The 16,032-nt window shown below is 50.3% G+C and overlaps 1 protein-coding gene across 1 annotated transcript in view; it reads right to left on the reverse strand.

The window, feature by feature from the left end:
• Positions 1 to 3,459: 3,459 nt before the first annotated feature.
• The window catches only part of LOC132814753 (uncharacterized), a 56,106-nt gene continuing 43,533 nt past the window's right edge, over positions 3,460 to 16,032 (reverse strand). The window contains exons 3-5 of the mRNA XM_060823562.1: positions 11,216 to 11,284; positions 10,899 to 11,114; positions 3,460 to 3,669 (exon numbers count right to left, since the gene is read on the reverse strand). Coding sequence (XP_060679545.1) covers positions 3,562 to 3,669; positions 10,899 to 11,114; positions 11,216 to 11,284 — 393 coding nt within the window. The 3' untranslated portion in view covers positions 3,460 to 3,561. The remainder of the gene's footprint in view (positions 3,670 to 10,898; positions 11,115 to 11,215; positions 11,285 to 16,032) is intronic.

Genomic DNA, 16,032 nt, shown 5'->3' on the forward strand with positions numbered 1-16,032 from the left:
GCTGCCTTCTTGTGACTTCACACAAGACATCTGGCTTCCCTCCTCACCACTAGAAAACCGCATTAATGTCCCACGTGTGTATCATGACAGACGGAGCTACGAGGAACAACGTGGAGCAGTCTGTCTGTGCAGCCTCTGCTCCACCTGGTCACCATGTTAGAGCATCAGTTAGGAGACAGTGAGGACTGTTGATGCTGAAGAACAGAGTAGACAGTGGTTTGGTGGAAAAGCACAGCAGGAGAATCGACGTTTCGAGCATAAGCCATTCATCAGGAATCAGCATCAATTAGCTCATTCTGCCCCTGTGTAAGTGCATTGAGGTGGGAATGGCCTCCTACTGTTCCTGTGTAAGTGACTCAAGGGACTGACTGGCTTCTTCCTCGTCCGATTGGACAGGGCCAAGGGCCTGATTGGTTACCCCTGGTTCCTGTATGACAGCTCGATGTGCTGACTAGTGTGATGATGCTGTAGCTTTAAGAGGTTATTTTGTTCTGGTTTCTTTTACGAGTGAGATTGAATGACCGTTACCAAGCTGGCTAGTTAGGACCACTTGAGTAACAGTTAGCGAAGCCTTGGGTTTATTTTAATGCAGATGGAATGGGTGTGGTCAGCTCTCACCGATTAGGATTTCTGGGTTTTGGTTTCTCAGTAACATCAGAAATTATTGGGGTCTCCACCGAGTTGAAAACTTTAGTGAATGTCTCCTGGCAGCTACTCTGTATGAATTTTCTCTTGGTGCTGTTTTTAAATCCTGAATTGGAGAAATATTTGTGTCATTCAGTGTCTGAATATTCCTTTTTTGCCAAGGGCTGTGTCCATGTGATTTTCCAGTATTGGAACAGTTCATTAGTGATAGTTCCTAGATCTCTTATTCTGTTAACTTGTCCAATATAATTACATTATTCTAGATTGCTCTTCCTTTGGTTTTATTTTATTTATCGTGTTTAAGTAAATGGTGTTTTGCTTCACACCGTGTTGCTTGACCAGTCACATTGCATCTGGAACAGACACTTTATATTTTCTTTAAAATAAGAAAATAGTAGAGTCTAGGCTACCACCTTCAAATATTATCGAGGGGCTTTGGTGTGGCCCATCACACTAGAATCCTTCTCTTCCTGAGTAATATGTTGGAGGCACTGAATGGGCTGTCCCTGTTCTTCTCTAATAGTGTCAATGGGCTGACCGACTTCCTCATATTCCTGTGAAACCAGTGTGAGGTGCGGAATGAACTCTTATTTTACTGCGGCAATGTGCAGTGTCAGACAGTCCTCTATATGAATGTTACGGACTCTTTAAAAGCACAAGCCTCAATGGAGTCCATGTTTTGCTGCACATGGACACAGTCCAGTTCAGAAACTGATGGGGGCGTCAAATTATTCTGAACATTGTCTGATGTCCTCGCATTGTGTTATTGGAAAGTTAGTGGGTGTAGTTTTCATGAATGTTCTGGTATTGAATGTTGCCGTCAGGGAGACCAGAGGATTTTGTGAGCCATCTCTGGGTGAGGTATGGGTCTGTATTCACAGTGAATTAGAGTCTACAACATGACCAACAAATGGAGCACAAGTTTCAGAGAGGGGAAGCTCTGTAAAGAGAGATGAGGGGCCTCTTTCATACCCAGCCTGGGTTTTACAATTACATTTCTCAAATCACCTCAAAGTATGTGGGACAGTCTTGAAGGGCCGAATGATCTCCTCTGTTTCTGTGCACCAGGTTATAGAAGTAAGTAGCCTCTAAATGATCCTGCCTAACAGGTTTAATGGGCTGAATGGAACACAGGAACATGGGATTGAGGGACAGGAGTGAGTCATTAAACATTTTGAACCTTCTCCACCAGGCACTAAGATTATGGCTGATCAGGTTGTGGTCTCAGCCCCACTTTCCTGTCTGTGTCCCATTATCCATGACTCAGTTTTCTGTCAAATATTTCAGTAACCCAACTGTCAATCAATGTGAACAGAGAGGCACGAGAAACTTCCAGTGAAGAGGATTCGGATTTGAAAGGTACTTTCAGAATTTTTTGTCATCCCTCTTATAGAATCAGAGAGTCATGCAGAATAGAAATAGACCCGTTAGTCCAATCTGTTCACTCCGATCAGATATCAAGCCTGATCCAGTCCCATTTGCCAGCATTTGGCCAATATCCCTCCTCTTTCAGATACTTTTAAATGTGCAATTGTAACCGCCTTCACCACTTCCTCTGACAGCACTTTCTGTACACCCACCACTCTGTGTGTGAAACATTTATCTTCAGGTCCCTTCTAAATTATTCGCCCTCTCCCCTTCAACATGTGCTCTCCTGTTCTGGACTCCCCTACCTGGGGAGCGGAACATGGCTGTTCAGAATATCTATGTCCCTGATGATTTTATAAACCTCTATAATGTCACCCTTCAGCCTCTGACACTCCAGGGGGAAACACCTCAAACTAATCAACCTCTCCCTAAAGTTCAAACCTCCAGTCCTGGGACATCCGTGTAAATCTTTTCAGCTGACAACCAAGTTGTACGCAGTATTCTTAAAGTGGCCTCACCAACATCCTGTACAGATACAACATGCCACCACGACCCCTATACTCAATGCTCTGACTGATTAAGGCAAATTTGTAAAATGTGTTCTGTACCGCACTGTCTGCATTTGACTCCACTTTCAAGGAACAATGCACCTGCAGCCCTAAGTCCATTTGTTTCACAACACTCACCAGGCCCTTACCATTAAGTGTATAATGTCTGCTCACAAGCTTCCAGTCTGAAAAATACCCCTCTCCCTTCAAGCCAACTGTGACTCGCTTCTTCTGTATCCCATGTGACCGAACCTTACTAATCTGCCTACCAATCGGAATGTCATGAACACCTTGCTGAGGTCCATATAGACAATGTCTACCAAACTGCCCTCATCAATCTTCTTTGTTACCTCTTCATAAAATTCAATCAAATTAATGAGACATGATTTCCCATGCAGAAAGCCATGTTGTCTACTCCGATCAGCCCTTACCTTCCCAAATGTATGTAAATGCTATCCCTCAGAATCACCTCCAACAGCTCACCCACCACCGACATCAGGCTCACCAATCCCATTTCTCGTCCCACTCCTCCACTGCTCACAACAAATGTTAAATGTAACCAGGTCGGTGATATGGCCGATGATATCAGTCTCAGACTGGGTCAGGGTCAGTTTTAGGACCAAGTCAGGCTAGTTTCTTTAATCTGTTCAAATAGCACGTTTATGATCCAGAGCAACATTACTCCAACTATGATGGAATGCTGAATGGCAAACTGTTTGCAAATAAAGAATCGATATTTCCCATTCTGAAAACACTGACACACACACACACACACACAAACAAAATCTCTGAAATTTCACATTGAAAGAACCTTGTCCAAATATTAATGTAACTAATGACAAAAAGGAAAAATTGAGAGATTGTCCAAAATGTTATTCTGCTTCTGAAGGTATTCTACTCCTGGGAGAGTTAGATTTGGCTGAATTCCCTTTGCATTAGGCTGGCAGGAGGTTCCAGGTTAGCACAGTGGCTCAGTAGTTCGCACTGTTCCATCACAGCATCAGGGACATGAGTTCAATTCCAGCCTCGGGCGACTATCTGCATGAGTTTGCATCTTCTCCCCTTGTCTACGTGAGTTTCTGATGGATTCTCCCGTTTCCTCCCAAAGCTGTATAATTAAAGTGTATTGGTCAAATAGTCCATAGTGTTCAGCGATTTCTACTTTAGGTAACTAGTCAGTTGTAAATGTAAGGGCATGAGAAGGTTACTCTTTGGAGGGTTAGTATGGACTTGTTGGGCTGAAGGGCTTGTTTCCACACTGCAGGGATTCTATAAAAATAAGAATGGTAACAATAATAGTAGAGTTTTGTTTTAGCTCGTACACGTTACTGTGATGAGGAATAATGAAGGAGAGAGAGTGCAATGGGCCGTTTCTTCTCAGGCAGATGACACTTTCTCCCTCTCTGAGTTAAATCACACAATAATGTCATTCTCTCCCAAACTGGACCATGTGAGGTCTCCTTGTACATTGTCCAAACTATGTCTCCATCACATTCCCTGTTCCATGTCGGTGCATCATTGATGCTGTCATACACGGAGCCATAACCTGAACAGAAAACGGTCTCGGTCGATTTGAAGATATGTTTATATGGCCCTGCATCATTAAAAAATAAAATGTTTAATGTATTCAGAATACATAGAACATAGAACAGTCCAGCACAGAACAGGCCCTTCAGCCCACCATGTTGTGCCGACCACTAATCCTCATGTATGCAGCTCAAATGTCTGTGACCATATGCATATCCAGCAGTCTCTTAAATGTCCCCAATGACCTTGCTTCCACAACTGCTGCTGGCAACGCATTCCATGCTCTCACAGCTCTCTGTATAAAGAACCCGCCTCTGACATCCCCTCGATACTTTCCTCCAACCAGCTTAAAACTATGACCCCTCGTGTTAGCCATTTCTGCCCTGGGAAATAGTCTCTGGCTATCGACTCTATCTATGCCTCTCAATCCTGAATACCACAATTAGGTCCCCTCTCCTCCTCCTTTTCTCCAATGAAAAAAGTCCGAGCTCAGTCAACCTCTCCTCATAAGATAAGCCCTCCAGTCCATGCAGCATCCTGGTAAACCTCCACTGAACCCTCTCCAAAGCATCCACATCTTTCCTATAATAGGGTGACCAGAACTGGACACAGTATTCCAAGTGCGTTCAAACAAAAGTTTCATAGAGCTGCAACAAGATCTCACGATTCTTAAACTCAATCCCCTTGTTGATGAAAGCCAAAACACTATATGCTTTCTTAACAACCCTGTCCACTTGGGTGGCCATTTTAAGGGATCTATGTACCTGTACACCAAGATTTCTCTGTTCCTTCACACTGCCAAGAATCCTGTCTTTAATCCTGTACTCAGCTTTCAAATTCCACTTTCCAAAATGCATCACATCTCCATCTGCCACCACTCAGCCCATCTCTGCATCCTGTCAATGTCCTGCTGCAGCCTACAACAGCCCTCTATACAGTCAACGACACCTCCAACCATCGTGTCATCTGCAAACTTGATGACTCATCATTCAATCCCCTCATCCAAGTCATTAATAAAAATTACAAACAGTAGAGGCCCAAGGACAGAACCCTGTGGAACACCACTCACCACTGACTTCCAGGCAGAATATTTTCCTTCCACTACCACTCGCTGTCTTCTGCTGGCCAGCCAATTTTGTATCCAAACAGTTAATACAGATACCGGTGTTTAAATAAATGCTTTGTTCTAACATAAACAGAAATTGCTGGAAAAGCTCAGCAGGTCTGTCAGCATCCAGATGCCTTTTACATGCTGTATTTGTACCAGCCTCCACCACTTCCTCTGGCAGCTCATTATATACACACACCACCGTCTGGGTTAAACGGTGCCCCTTAGGTATCTTCAAAACCTTTTCCCTCTCACTTTCCATCAATATCCTCTAGTTTTGGACGCCTCTAACCTGGGGAAAACCTTGACTACAAACCCTATCCATGACCATTCTGATTTTATAAACCTTTCCTGCTGTAAAATGTGACTCCAATCAACACGAATGGCTGTATTTTCAATAATCCCGGGCCGAAATGCTGACATTCAACACCGACACATGTTCTTTCTCCATCAAGTCACAATTCTAAACCCAGTTTCATCAGTTTGTTCAGATATATTAGGAGACACTGCTGTGGGATTTACACCTAGACCTTTGTACCCGGAGGTAGGGACACGAGCACCACTCGGCAATACCCATAAAGCTGTAACATTATTCTCCTGTTTGTTTGTTCATCAGCCTGTCCTGACATGCTGTGACATACCTCTGCACCAGGCAGGACATGAATCCACACCTTCTGGTCCAGAGCTAGGAACACTACCACACAATGTCAGGAATTGGAATCAAACCCCAGAGCCATGGCTCAGAGACAGGGACACAACCCACTACACTACTATACCCAGATTTTGGGTCACATTTTAAGGTACAGCGTTCAGCTCGGTGTGGATTTATTATAATCAGGTTACCATTACTGAGCTACACAAAACATTTTGTTTTGTTAAACAAGTGCAAGATAGAAATTAACTATGACCATCTTTAATCGCTATTATCTGTAGTCTGCAATATTAGGGAATGAAATCCTGCAGACACACTCTGCCCAATGAAGGGTCTCAAATAGATATTTATTACTGAACACCAGACACGGAGAAAGACCATAATTTCTGGTCCCAAAACACCGATCAGTATAACCCAACTCTCAAGTGTGTCTGCCCACTGCCTAAAACCATGAAATGATACCAGGCCGCTGATTGCTGTCCAGCCTCTCCTCCCCACTGACTGTGTCTGCAATCTGTCCCTCCTCCCTCTAACCACACAAGGCAACCCAAGCTCAGGGTCTTTGTGAAAATCAAGGCCGGAGTGTGCAGGCCTCCTGGATGGGGGGGGGGGGGAGGGGCTTTTTAAAATTAAACGGGGAAGGTGAGGAGGTGGTAATATCACTCACTGGCCGAGGCGTGGCAGATGGAGTTTAGTTTGGATTAATGCGAGGTATTGGATTTGGTAAATCCAACAAGGGTAAGACTTATACAATTAAACGTAGGGTCTTTGGCAGTGCTGTAGGACAGAGACCTAGGCCGTCAGGTAGTATTCTTAAAAATGCGCACCTCATATATATAATGTGATTAAGAAGGTGTTTTGCACACTTTCCTAATTGGTCAGACCTTTGAGTATCGGAATTGGGACGTCATGTTGAGGTTGTACAGGACATTGGTGAGACCTCTTCCGGAATACTGTGTCCAGTCTGGGCATCCTGCCCACTCATTCCATGGGCACACCACCCTCTGGGTGAAAGAGCTGCCCCTTAGGTCACTTTTAAATGTTTCTCCTCTTACAACTATGTCCTCTAGTTTTGATCTCCACTCCCCTTATAAAATACATTGACTATTCACTTTGATATTATTGACCTTGATATTATTAAACTGGAGAGGGTTTAGAAGAGTTTAACCTGGATGTTGCTGGGAATGGAGGGATTGAGCTATAAGGAGAGGCTGAATAGGCTGGAACATTTTTCACTGGAGAGTATGAGATGGAGGGGTAACTTTGCAGAGGTTTATAAAATAATGAGGAGTACAGATAAGCTGAAGGGCTGATGTCTTTTCCCTAAAGTTGGGGATTCAAAACGGAGGGATATTTTGAGGCGTGTGGAAAACGATTTACAAAATTCAGGAAAGGTAATTATTTTAGACAGAAGCTGGCTTGTGTGTGGAATGAACTTGCAGAGCAAGTGGTGAAAACAGGGACAGTTACAACGTTTAAAGGACATTTAGATCAGTACATGGATAAGACATCAGTTTGGATGGTGCTGTGAGCAGCTGCCCTCTCCCTCCCCCTGTCTGAGTGAATCCCTGTTGGTTTTCACCCTCTACCAATGCCTGTGCAGTGGCGTGAGGAGACCAGCAGAGGGTGGCATTGCATCACTTTCAGCACCACAGAGACTGCCAGACCTGCCCCACACAGAGACACACAGATACACACACAGCAATTGTTAGGCACGGCATAGATCCCATCTGGTAATTTAAACTAAACATAATTAAATGCTCAGTTCGCCTCGAAAACTGTTAAAATATGAGTGACAGAGAACTCCCAAATTCCGCTGTTTAAATAAAAACAACAATGTAGTTTTTAACACTGAAAGTGAACTGAAAGACCCTCTATCTCTTAACTGCTTATAACCCGACCCAGCACTACAGCAATATACTGTTTCTGGGTCTGCCATCCTCTCATATCACAGGGACTTGTAAGCTCCCAGTTCAGAGCAGCATTCACCCTCGCTTAAAGATACAGTACACACTTTCACCTTCATCCCATTATACCCTGATGAATATAGATAAGTGGAACCTATCCGGATTTCTCTTGCTCTGTGGTTTGTCAATATTTCATCTACTCTGTCTCGTATGTGTTAGGACTTTTGTTATTCCATTGACAGTATGTCATTATTCGACTCTGTCCGTGGGAATATATCAGTATTTCACTTGCTCACACTCCTGTGTGTGGGGCAGGATTTCAGTTGTTTCATGGGGACTGTGACACTGTGACAATCTCAATGTTTGTAAATGGGACCAAACCTGCAAGAATTGTAAATCTTTGGAGGACAGTGTGGAACTCTAACAGGACAGTGACACGCTGGTAGACGGGGATCGATGCAGAGCAGTGTGAGGTGATGCACTTTGGTATGAAAGATAAAGAAAGACAGTTTAAAACAGGCTGTGTCATTATAAAGGGGCTGCAGGAACAGAGGGCCCTGGGTGTATATGAACAGGAGCTTTGTTTGGGGGTCGGTGCTATAACAGATATACCGTGAGTGTGAGGGAGCAGAGAGAATACAGTGACCCTTATCCTGACAGAGCGGGGAAGGTTATTGATGCTTGTCTTGTATTGCTGGACAATTCTTCAGACCGCAGATACTGCACTGAGCTGGGTGGGGAGCTTAGACCATGCTCAGTGGGTCTGGTGGTGTGGCTCCCTCTGGGAAGAGAATGGTCACCCTCTGTACTAGCCCATCCACCAGGACCTCTGTGCCTCAGTCGACAAACCGTGGTGTAATTGCCCCTTATCTGCCATGCTCGGGGTAAACTGTGCAGGGCAGCTCCAAGCTGAGAAATCTCAACCGTGTGCCCATTGGCCTGTTTAAGATGGCACCAGTGCCACGGGTCACGGAATATCCAGGTGCACCCGGGCGACTGAGAGTCCCTCCAGCCATGATGGGTGGGAGAATCGGGCTGGTATAGAATGAGAGGGACACCATGGGGTGGGGGTGGGGGCGGGGTGGGGGTAGTCAATGAGTTGTGTTTGATAAGATAGCACCAGGAATCTAGCTTGGCCTCGTACAGATAATCTCTCTGTCACACTCAATGAAAATGACACTGAGGCAAATTATTGTTAGAATCAGCCCAGTGAGTCAGAGATTCTGTTGTAACTGCTCCCATTTACAAAGCTGTAGAACAAATGCTCATCCAAAACTCTCCATCATTTCACCTCACACCAATCTCCCTTTTTCCCATCTTCCCTGGGAAGACTGGCTCATGTTACAGGTTGTTACCAAAGTGTCTACATTTCAGCATTCTGAAACCTGGGAGCACATCCTTCCATGTCACTGTCTCTCAGTCTCCCCCTCTCTGTCTATACCCCAAACCCCTCCCATGTGGTGATATTTAAACTGATTCCCCCGCCATCTCTCTCTGGCAGGGATGTTCACACCCACAGCACCCCCTTGTCAGTGCACAATATCGATATGGAGCTGGAAATGGGTGGGAGCTGTACTTCCTGTCACTTCCAGCATGGGCTGCAAGTTTCCCCTCACTGGGCAGGGATCTAACACAGTGTTAAAGAGCAATGTACTGGGGTGGGGTACACAGTCCTACATGCTGGGTGAGTAACTGCTCCTGGGTTACAGATCAATGCACTGGGGTGGGGTACACAGCCCTACATGCTAGGAGGGTAACTGCTCCTGGGTTACAGATCAATGCACTGGGGTGGGGTACACAGTCCTACATGCTGGGAGGGTAACTGCTCCTGGGTTACAGATCAATGCACTGGGGTGGGGTACACAGTCCTACATGCTGGGAGGGTAACTGCTCCTGGGTTACAGATCAATGCACTGGGATGGTGTACACAGCCCTACATGCTGGGAGGGTAACTGCTCCTGGGTTACAGATGAATTCACGGGTGATCACTGCACAGCTCTCTGTGCTGGTCAGACTGTCTGGCTGAGGTTTATAGATAATGCCATGATGTGGGATGTGCTGGATGGATATTTGTCCAGGTTCACACATTACTGCCCTGCTGTGGCCTGCACAGCTCCCGGTACTGGACAGGTATGTAGCCTGGGCACAGTACATCATGTTGGTGGGGTGGATGGGGGGGGAAAGGTGATGGACGGTGAGGGAGCTCCCCGGAACGTTCTGTCCCCGACATTCTATAACTGACATTCCCCGGAACGTTCTGTCCCTGACATTCTATAACTGACATTCCCCGGAACGTTCTGTCCCCGACATTCTATAACTGACATTCCCTGGAACGTTCTGTCCCTGACATTCTATAACTGACACTCCCCGGAACGTTCTGTCCCTGACATTCTATAACCGACATTCCCCGGAACGTTCTGTCCCTGACATTCTATAACCGACATTCCCCGGAACGTTCTGTCCCTGACATTCTATAACTGACATTCCCCGGAACGTTCTGTCCCTGACGTTGTTTGTTTGTGAACGGCCGGACGTCAGTGAATTGAACAAACGATAAGATCCCGAGGGAAGAGATCCCGTTCCAGGGAGAAGGAGACACTGTTCCGAAGGCCCCTCAGGCAGTTAAAGGGGTGAATACGTTTTCCCTGCGTTAACATTTCTCCACAACACAGGATCATCCACAATTTAGACCAAAATACAGAAATTCCCAAACTCCGTCTGTCTTCAGGAAACTGGGAGAGAATCCTTCAGGACAGCAACGTTCCCACCCTCCGTATTAGGAACTGGGAAGGAGTGACCTGTGTCTGCTCTCGAGTGATCGAGTATGTGGGAATGTTCTAGAAACCATCTGTCCTTATGGATGTGTCTCTGTGTGTTTGGGGAGGGAGGGTTTCTTATGGTTTATGTCACATTTTTGTCAGTAATTCCGACCTTCCCATTTGTTATTCCAGCTCCAATTATTTTAATAAATCCCTGAATACAGGGACACATTTGAAAATCTCACTGGGTCCCCGATCACACGGGTCCCTTTGCCTCCAGGCTGATGGATAATGGGTTTGTTTTCCTTCCTCACAGTTAACGTAGTGACCATCTACGTCCTGCTTTATAAAGATTGTGGATTGTCTCCATGTGTCAGACGTTACCTGGGGGCCATGGCAGCGGCGGATCTCCTGGTCATTATCCTCGATCTGATCCTGAGACACATCCCCATTGTTTATCGGGAACAGTTTTATTTCCTGGTGTACTCCGTCCCCGTGTGTAATATCCACGCCGTCCTGCTTTATGCAGCCACTGACTGCTCTGTCTGGTTCACCGTCACTTTCACCTTTGATCGGTTTGTGGCCATTTGTTGCCAGAAGCTGAAAAGTAAATATTGCAGTCAGAAAACGGCAGCTGTGGTTCTGGGAGCAGTGACTGTGCTGAGCTGTTTAAAGAACATTTCCTGGTATTTTATGCTCACGGCTCGGTATTTCCTGGGGAACACCCCCTGGTTTTGTGATGTAACAGCCGCTGTTATATTGTCCAGTGTCTGGGTCACAATCGAGTTCCTCCACCACATTCTAACCCCGGGTGTCCCATTTCTCCTGATTCTGCTGCTCAATGTTCTCACCGTCAGACACATTTTAGTGACCAGCAGAGCCCGCAGGAGACTCCGCGCTCACACCAATGGGGACGCTCAGTCTGACACTGAAATGAGAAACCGAAAAAAATCCATCATTTTACTGTTTGTGATCTCGGCCAATTTCATCCTGTTATGGTCAACGTTAATGCTGTTTTCTATATGGAGACGGATGTGGTGGTTTGGGTATGACTCTGTGTATCTCGATTGGCTTGTGCAGGAATTGGGCTTCATGCTGCAGCTCCTCAGTTGCTGCACAAACACCGCGATTTATGCCGTGACCCAGACTAAGTTCAGGCAGCAGCTGAAGAATGTGCTGAAATATCCCTTCACCCAAATCCATCCATCCATCAAATTCCCTCATTAATCACACCATCCGGGATTTTCTCATTTCAGTTCAGTGTTTCAGCGATGGAGCAGCCTGTCGCTATGGTAACAGACTGAGGGGAGCGCTGGTTTGTCCCTCCTTATCCCACAGGGGGGTTACAGGGAAACATTTCAATGTTTCTCACAACTCAGGGGCCAGTGAGAAAAGGCACCATCCCACTGACTGTATCCATCACTTCCATTTGTAACCAATAAAAATGCTGATTACAGCGTGCCGAGCAGCAGAGGGACCGATGTTGTTGTGTGTCTTTGTGTTGGAGAAGCTGAGCTGGAGAGAGACAGGCTCAGCCCCAAGTCCTGGTCCTCAGGGAAGGGGAGGGCACCGCGCCCTGAGCTCAGGAGCTGGGGTTAAATCCCTCTGTTACCCCCAACTCCAACCCAGCCTCCCCATTACCTCTCCCCTACTCTTTCTGCTCAATTCTCTCTCTCTCTCTCTCATCACCTCTCCTCTTCACACTCCCTCGTTTCCCCTCTCACACACAATCCCCCCAACCCCGGTTTCTCCACCTGCCCACATCTTCCCTATCCCCTCACCCTCACTCTCTCTGTCCTGCTGTCTCTGTCTCCCTCCAGCAGTTCCAGCTCTACTCCATTTTCCCCTCCTCCTACCTCCCACATCTCACCCCCCCCCCCCCACACACAGCCTCACGACCAACCAACCCCACACCCCCCAGTCTCTGGGTCAGCGGGAGAGGGAAGGACCAGGGGGACAGAATGTGTCTGAGACAGGGGGAGGGAGGGACAGGAGGGAGAGAGATTCAGTCAGAGAGAAACGGAGGAAGGTGGGGAGAGAGAGAGAGAGACTGATTGAGGGGGGTCAAGAGTGAGAGAAGGTGGAGGGAGAGTGAAGGAACGGGGGGAGAGAGAGAGGGGGCAAGGGAGAGATAGGGAGAGATGGGACGGAGGGAGGGGAGGGAATGTCAAGAGGGAGGGAGGGGGTGAAAGAGGGAATGGGAGAGAGAGGAAGAGCGAGAGAGGTGGAGGAAAAGGGAGAGGGAGAGGGCGAGAGAGGGGAGGGAGGTAGGGGAGGGAGAGAGAGGGGAGAGGTTGAGAGAGGGGAGGGCGAGACAGGGGAGTGAGGGAGGGGAGGGCAAGAGAGAGGAGCACGAGAGGGAGGGAGAGGGAGAGAGCGGAGGGGAGAGAGGGGGAGGGCGAGAGACTGGAGTGCGAGAGAGGAGGAGGGCGAGAGAGGAGGAGGGCGAGAGAGGACATGGCGAGAGAGGGGTGACCGAGTGAGGAGAGGGAAGGGAGGGGAGGGTGAGACGGGGGGAGGACGAGAAATTAGGGAGGGCAAGAGAGGGGGAGGGTGAGAGACGGGGAGGGCGAGAGAGGGGAGTGCGAGTGAGGGGGAAGGCGATAAAAGGGGAGGGCGAAAGAGGGGAGTGAAGGAGGTGAGTGTGAGAGGGAAGAAGAGGGCGAGAGAGGGGAGGGCAAGACAGCGGGGAGGGTTAAGAGGGGAGGGCAAGAGGGAGGGAGCGGCCGAGAGAGGGTAGGGATGGAGGGGAGGGCGACAGAAGGGTGAAGGTGTGAGAGAGGAGGACGAGAGAGGGGAGGAAATTGAGGACGAGAGAGGGGAGAGCGAGACAAGGGGGAGAGGTAGGGGAGGGCGAGAGAGGGGAGTGAGACAGGGGTGGGCGAGAGAGGAGAGAGAAGGGAGGAGGCTAGAGAGGAGGGCGAGTGAGGGGAAGGAGAGAGGGAGGGCGAGAAGGGGGAGGGAGGGAGGGGAGGGTGAGAGAGATGAGGGAGGGAGGGGAGGGTGAGAGGAAGAAAAAGGGTGAGAGAGGGGATGGGAGAGAGGGGGAGCACGAGTGAGAGGGAGGGCAATAGAGGGGGAGGGCAAGAGATGGGGAGAGGGAGGGGAGGACGAGAGGGATGGAGAGTACGAGAGAAGTGAGGGAGGGTGGGAAGGGCGAGAGATGGGGAGAGGGAGGGAAGTGAGACAGAGGGAGAGGTTGAGAGAGGGGAGGACGAGGAGGGGGAACAGAGAAAAGGCACAGAGAGGGGGGGTCAGAGAGAGGGGGGAGAGAGAGGGGGGGCAGAGAGAGGGGGGGCAGAGAGGGGGGGGGACAGAGAGAGGGGGGGACAGAGAGAGGGGGGGACAGAGAGAGGGGGGGACAGAGAGAGGGGGGGACAGAGAGAGGGGGGGACAGAGAGAGGGGGGGACAGAGAGAGGGGGGGGACAGAGAGAGAGGGGGGACAGAGAGAGAGGGGGGACAGAGAGAGAGGGGGGACAGAGAGAGAGGGGGGACAGAGAGAGAGGGGGGACAGAGAGAGAGGGGGGACAGAGAGAGAGGGGGGACAGAGAGAGAGGGGGGACAGAGAGAGAGGGGGGACAGAGAGAGAGGGGGGACAGAGAGAGAGGGGGACAGAGGGAGGGGGACAGAGAGAGGGGGACAGAGATACTGCGATAGAGTGAGGGGAACAGAGAAAAGGGGAAAGAGAGGGGGACAGAGAGAGGGGGACGGGGGGGACAGAGGGGGGGGACGGGGGGGGACGGGGGGGGACGGGGGGGGGACGGGGGGGGGACGGGTGGGGACAGAGGGGGGGTACAGAGGGGGGGTACAGAGGGGGGGTACAGAGGGGGGGTACAGAGGGGGGGTACAGAGGGGGGGGGCCAGAGAGACGGGTACAGATGGATGGAGACAGAGAGGGGGGGACAGATGGATGGAGACAGAGATACGGCGATAGAGTGAGGAGAACAGAGAAAAGGGGACAGAGAGGGGGGGGACAGAGAGGGGGGGGACAGAGAGGGGGGGGGACAGAGAGGGGGGGGGGACAGAGAGGGGGGGGGACAGAGAGAGAGGGGGGACAGAGAGAGAGGGGGACAGAGAGAGGGGGACAAGGAGGGGGACAAAGAGGGGGACAGAGAGAGGGGGACAGAGAGAGGGGGACAGAGATACTGCGATAGAGTGAGGGGAACAGAGAAAAGGGGAAAGAGAGGGGGACAGAGAGGGGGGACGGGGGGGACAGAGGGGGGGGACGGGGGGGGACGGGGGGGGACAGAGGGGGGGTACAGAGGGGGGGTACAGAGGGGGGGTACAGAGGGGGGGTACAGAGGGGGGGTACAGAGGGGGGGTACAGAGGGGGGGTACAGAGGGGGGGGGCCAGAGAGACGGGTACAGATGGATGGAGACAGAGAGGGGGGGACAGATGGATGGAGACAGAGATACGGCGATAGAGTGAGGAGAACAGAGAAAAGGGGACAGAGAGGGGGGGGACAGAGAGGGGGGGGGACAGAGAGGGGGGGGGACAGAGAGAGGGGGGGGGACAGAGAGGGGGGGGGACAGAGAGGGGGGGGGACAGAGAGGGGGGGGGACAGAAAAGTGCGGGACGAGACAGTGGGGGACAGAGTGAGGGTGTTAGAGAGAGGGGAATAGAGAGAGTGGGGATAGAGAGAGGGGGATAAAGAGAAGGGGACAGAGAGACAGGAACAGAAAGACAAGGGACGGGGGGGAATAGAGAGATGGGGACAGAGGGGGGACAAAAAAAGGGATACGGGGGGACAGAGAGAGAGGGTACAGAGAGACGGGGGGTCAGAGCGAGTGGGAACGGACGGAGGGGGGAACAGAGAGAGAGGGACAGAGAGAGGGGGACAGGGAGGGTGGACAGAGCGAGGGTGGGACCGAGAGAGGGGGGGCAGAGAAGGGGGGTGACAGAGAGGGGATCACAGAGAGAGGAGGACAGACTTAGGGGGACAGAGAGACAGGGAGATGGGGGTTAACAGAGAGGTGGGGGACAGAGAGAGTGGAGGACAGAGTGAGGGTGACAAAGAGAGGGGGAACAGAGAAGGGGAACAGAGAGCGGGGGGACAGAGTCGGGGCAGAGAGAGGGGGACAAAGATGGAGGCAGGGAGAGGGGGCCAGGGAGAGGGGGGGCCAGGGAGAGGGGGGGACAGGGAGAGGGGGGGACAGGGAGAGGGGGGGACAGGGAGAGGGGGGGACAGGGAGAGGGGGGGACAGGGAGAGGGGGGGACTTATAGCGGGAGGGAGAGGGGGGGGACAGAGAGAGGAGGAACAGAGTGAGGGGGACAGAGAGAGGGGGACAGAGAGAGGGTGGACGGGGGGCAGAGTGGTCGGGGACAGAGAGAGGGGGACAGAGAGGGGGGACAGAAAGAGGGGGACAGAGAGAGAGGAGGGACAGAGAGAGAGGAGGGACAGAGAGAGAGGAGGGACAGAGAGAGAGGAGGGACAGAGAGAGAGGAGGGACAGAGAGGGGGGACAGTGAGAGGCAGGACAGAGAGAGAGGAACAGAGAGAGGAGAACAGTGAAAAG

Source organism: Hemiscyllium ocellatum, unplaced genomic scaffold (assembly GCF_020745735.1).
Source record: "Hemiscyllium ocellatum isolate sHemOce1 unplaced genomic scaffold, sHemOce1.pat.X.cur. scaffold_89_pat_ctg1, whole genome shotgun sequence".
NCBI classification, from domain to species: Eukaryota; Metazoa; Chordata; class Chondrichthyes; order Orectolobiformes; family Hemiscylliidae; genus Hemiscyllium; species Hemiscyllium ocellatum.